General features: G+C 37.6%; 1 protein-coding gene across 1 annotated transcript; it reads right to left on the bottom strand.

The window, feature by feature from the left end:
- Positions 1 to 3,652: 3,652 nt before the first annotated feature.
- LOC18428585 (C2H2-type zinc finger family protein) lies at positions 3,653 to 4,886 on the bottom strand. The gene has a single exon (XM_006837901.4). The coding sequence runs from the start codon at positions 4,535 to 4,537 to the stop codon at positions 3,830 to 3,832; it is 708 nt and encodes a 235-aa protein (XP_006837964.1). The 5' UTR covers positions 4,538 to 4,886; the 3' UTR covers positions 3,653 to 3,829.
- Positions 4,887 to 5,450: the final 564 nt, after the last annotated feature.

The raw sequence follows: 5,450 nt of genomic DNA, 5'->3' as shown, positions 1-5,450 counted from the left end.
TCTGCATATTACAGTGGAATCAACACGAGGTGACCGATTCTCATATTGAATTGGGTGAGTCTGTTGCAACTCGTCGTTTTTTAAAACACTGATCTAAACTGTGTTCTGTCGCATGTAAAAACACAATGTGTCTTTCTTACGATGAGTGTAAATGGGCAAGTTCTCTGTACTTCCCCTAATGTATAGTATTAATATACTTCCCCTTATTTAGCTATCAAATTTGAATGAACGGCTGAGATGGATCTAATTATAATGTCATGTTGCTACAATGTTTTATTATTAATATTTTTTCTACAAAATATTTTGACATTTAATTTTGGGCAGCTACTTCTCTTTTAAACTCGCAAATAAAATACCCAAATTACCCTTGAAAGTTTCAAGAGTATTTTCGTGAATGGGGTTGGGGTCGTATTACATTCTCACCTAACGTATTAAAAAACCACTAACGATTTCAAACAAACAGGTAGGGGCTTGTCATCCCTACTGAATTATTAAAAAAGAAAGTTTCAATGGTATTTTGGTCACTTCATTTTATTGAAAATATCTTTTTAATATTTTTTATTTATGCCCCATTGAGATAATAACATGTACCAATTTCATATTCATATAATTTGTAAAATAAAACCTAAAAATAAAATACTCGTAAGCATCAGATCTAGATCAAGTAGTCAATGATTTATTTGATCTGAATTTGATGGCCGGATGGCAGATAGAGTTTTAATAAGGAAAACGTTTATATAAGGGATGCTACCTTATAATGTAGAACTACAGATGCCCCTAAAAAATCCATCAGAAATGGTAGTTTTAATGTTGAAAAACCCTTTGATTGATCATCTCGACATCGAGATGTATGACTATGAAAAATGAAAAGATTTTAAGTCTCATAAATAGTGCATTTTACAACATATTATCTACACCGTCCATTTTAAAGATTTTCATATGTTTACGGATCTACTTGATTTTAACCTTTTTTGAAATTTAAAATTTTATAATTAGATATAAAAATAGATTTTAAGATAATCTTGATAACATTTTACATCAAAATTATATACCATGATAAGGGCACCGTATCTCTACACCTACACAGGGTCCGTATGCCAACTGCACCTTTTTAATAAAGGGTGCGGTTTGTATAGAGCCTAGGCTCTAAACAATCAAATTAGAGCCTACTTTCAAATAGTATCGAGAAATATGGTTTTAATACTAAATTTTTTTGTGATATCCTTAAAATATATTTTTATCTTTATTATTAAAGTTTAAAATTTAAAAAATAGTGTAGATTGACATATCTATGAAAACTTGAAAATCTTGAAAATTAAAAGTAAAAAAATGTGCTACAAAATATATTATTTCCAAAATTTAAAATTCATTTTTTTCTCATGTTCATACATCTTGATGTCCAGATGATCAATTTGAGGATATATGACATAAAAATAACATCTTCTAGTGAAATTTTTATGATAGCGATGGTTTAGAGCCTAGGCTCTCTATAAACTTTTCCCGTTAATAAAGTCGAAGTATAAAAACCTTTGAGTATTCGGAGTGAGTAAGTGAGCAGTAGTGTTTTGGCGGCGTCAAACCAGTGGGGACGTCCCTCTCAAGAAAAGAAGCCTCGCACATTATACGAATCATCCAGAAATTAAAGTACAATCGCAGCAAACAAGACACCAGTGCTCCCTCTCTCTCTCTCTCTCTCTCTCTCATTTTCATGTAACAAAAAACAATAGAGCTTGAAGGACGATATACCCAATTGTTGTACAGATAAATACAAAGTGATGTTTTTTGACTTTATCTTATATATACCTCCGGCAAAACACAGCAGGTGGACAAAAAAATCTTTAATTGAAAAAAAAGCAAAGAGATTGAATGGCCTACTTAATATAAAGACCGAGTCAAGGAGTACGTCGCGAGACGCACTACATTAGTCGCCACAATACCCCCATCTAAGGTTTAAAAACACAGCGATTTGGATTAGAATTTGTCAGATCTAAATCCCTAATCGGCGGGACCGATACAGTTCCTACCAAGTATCACGATCTGTTCAATTATGTGAGAGAAGCGTCTAAAACAATGTAAAAAAACTTGAATCCGAACGATTAGTTGAACATAGGCATGAAGCAATTCAATCGGCCTAATTGGATAAGTACAGGGCAGTAAAAAAAATGTTAAAAAAAGTATAAAATAAAATAAAATATAAAAAATATATTTAATACATGATTAAATAAAGCACATCCAAATAAAATTGAAGATTAATAAAAAAAATGGATTTTAAAAAATAAGTTTATGTTTAGAGGTATTTTTAATTTTTTTTAAAATATGATAAATATAAAAATAAATATTAATAGTCAAAACAATTTCCCATCTTTGCCAAAATGATAAAAAATATTAAAAAATACACTACAAACAAAATCCCTTACTTTTTGAGATTTAATGTTTTTTTGTTTTTAAAATACCAAGCCATTTAACCAAAACTGGAACCAGCTAGTGGTGGGTTCCAATCTAATTGGGCGATTAGAATTTGAACTACCCGATTTTTCTCTAAAACCAACACACCATTTTTTTTTTTGAATATTTTATTCCCAATTTTTTTTATCACCTAATTCACTTGGTTTGATTGCTGATCCACCGATTCGATTTTCAAATAAGAGATCGGAGTCACCTATTTGGCTTTTTATAAAAAATATATAATGAAACTATTTATCTTTGATACAAGTTGGTCACAATTAATTTTGACTATTGAATGTGAAATTTAAATGGCTATAAATTTTAATTTAAAAATTTTTTTTTCAAACTTTATGACACATCCTAATCATCAAATTTCATATAAGATACTTATCATGTTGTCATCAAATTTCACATCAGAGTTATCAGAGGGTTGTAATATAGTTACGACATGGTCGTAGGCAATCGTGACCTCCTGTGAATGGTCTCATTATACAATCTTTATTTTTAAACCTAGTCCTTATCCACCATAAAATATAAAACTTTGTGGTCATCATTACACACACATTCTCTCTCTGCCTAGAGAGAGAAACAGACGTTGGACAAACAACCGAGTAGGATGACACTCCAAGAAGCTGCGTAAAACTCATCCGCACCATCAAATTTTAATTTTAAGCATGACTTCCTCTCTCTCTTCCTCCACAAGAAACATAGAATACGCAAATATTACGGCCCTTGTGTCCGGCTTAGGGCAGTTGCCCAACTACTTTTAGCAATTTAATAAAGAAGAAGAGAGAGGAGGTAGACCAAACAAAAAGCCTACAACCTAATCCACGACTTCTCAGTAGTTTTAGTGAGAGAGAAAGAGCAAGAAAGAGGGTGGAGAGTGCTACACCTTGCCACGCACTTCTCTTGTGTGGCAATCGACTAAAAAACTGCCCCCAAAAATAAACAAGATGCCACACCCACCTTTCGTGAACCCTAGGGCACGTTGCCTCGCTAGAGAGAAACCAAATATAAGAGAGAAATGATTAAAAAAAAAAACCAAACCAATTGCCCAAAAACAAAACACAAAGCCCAACTAATACTTTAGGGATCTTTAAGACTTAGACAAGTTCGATCCTAACATAAACTACACACCACCTAGTGTGGTAAGCAAGGAGGCATGATTATCAACAATAAAATCACTAAAAATTGAAAAAAAATTCACTTTTAAAAACAATTCACTAAAATTATAGAACCCATCATTCAAGAATAAAAGAATCATCCATCCAAATAATTAATCCAAAAAAAAAAAAAAAAAAAGAATTACAAAGATTATTAAGTAGAGTTATACACTGGTTTCTCTTTTTCACATGTGGGATTTTGAAACCCTTCCCCCTATCCCTCAATTGTGACAATCCACCAGGGCGGCGAAGCTAACTAACGGCTGAGATTGCACGAACCCACCCCCGAAAACGCCCTGAAACTTGGCGTAATTATCGGTTTCGTCCTCAGGTGCGGGCAAATTCAGATCGAGCCCAAGCGCACCCTTTTTGACAGTGGGCTCGGACAAGGGCGCGAGCCTATGCCTCCGCATATGACCGCCCAACGCCTGACCGGACGCGAACTCGGACCCACAAACGGAGCACTCGTGAACTCTGCCCTTGCTGTTACCATTATTTTCTCCTTTACCTTCCTCGATCTTGGTGCTCGTGCTCAAGCTCGGTGCTCCTGCGCAGTCGAAGTAGCAGGACACGTGTCCTTCATCGGTGGCCCGTGGCTTCTTGTGGCTCGCTCGATGGCCTCCTAGGGCTTGGAAGGAAGAGAAGGAGCGGTTACACGTTTTGCACTCGTAGGAGCCTGATTTGTTTGTGGCCGTTGATTTCCGGGACGGAGGGTGATTGGGGCCTTGAGCGAGGAGGATGAGGCAATTGGCCATGTCCTCTTCTTCATCAGTGGTGGTGCTAGAGAGAGAAAGTGAGAGGTCGGTGGAGGAGGAAGAGAGAGAAAGAGAGGCGGGGGAGGAAGGGGTGGGAGCGTGTTGCAGATGATGCCTCTGTCGCTTCGTTCTCTTCCCCTTCACTGCGCAGTGCGGCGCCTCTGTGCCCTCCATTTAGAGAGAGAAAGCACGGGGCGCGGCTTTTGTAGAGAGAGAAAGAAGACACAGATGGGCCTTGGAGGGTGGGGAAGTGAAGAGGGTGGTGTTATTTATAGTGGGGAGGAGAGTGTGTGGATGAAGGGGAATTGAAACTGCACTTAGAGAGAGAAACAGTTAGAGAGAGAAAACACAGAGAGTGGTTTTGGAGGTGGGTAAGGGGAGAGGCCGGTTATATATATAGTGGGGGAAGAGAGAGAGGGGGAGAGTGGGTGGAGGAGAAGTTTGGGCCACTTAGCAGTCAAAGCCGCCCCCGTGAAGAGTAACCGTGAAAAGCAGCCTGGTTATTAGGGCAGCCTTATCTTCCGTTTTCCCATAAAAAACAACAAATTACAGTGTTTTTAGAGAGAGAAAGAGGTAGATGGGTTTAGAGAGAGAAGAGAAGTGGGGAGAAGGAGAGGCGAGGATTGAAGCAAGGGGGAAGTAACGGAATCGTTACTAATATTAACGCAAATGACAAGAGCGGGTGAGATTTTAGCTGAGCTAATTAGTTGATCGGGGCCGTTTGTTTTTTATCGGACGGTTGGTGTGGCGATTAAGAGTAGTGGTTCAGTATTACGTGGTGGGCGGGCGATGCCCCACGATAAAAGCATGCCACCCCTTCCCCAAATTCACTCGTTGGAATAAAAAAAGAAAAAAATTTGTAGAGAGAGAAAGTAGAGAGGGAGAAGTGAAAAGAGATTCGGTTGAGTTGCAAGCAAACCCACTCCTTTTGCCTGTGATTCTCGCAAGATTGGAATGCAAGCCTGGAACCGCAGTGGCCCTTCACACCACGGAAAATGCGGCCGTCCCCTTTTCTTTTCTTTTTTGTTTCTCTCTCTTATCTTTTTTTTAGTGGTATTTTACGTGTGAGTTGTGTGCGGTGGCGTTG

This window comes from Amborella trichopoda, chromosome 7, assembly GCF_054954075.1.
Source record: "Amborella trichopoda isolate Santa Cruz 75 chromosome 7, AtrichopodaSantaCruz75HAP2 v2.0, whole genome shotgun sequence".
NCBI classification, from domain to species: domain Eukaryota; kingdom Viridiplantae; phylum Streptophyta; class Magnoliopsida; order Amborellales; family Amborellaceae; genus Amborella; species Amborella trichopoda.
This window is presented reverse-complemented; position numbering and strand designations above follow the sequence as displayed.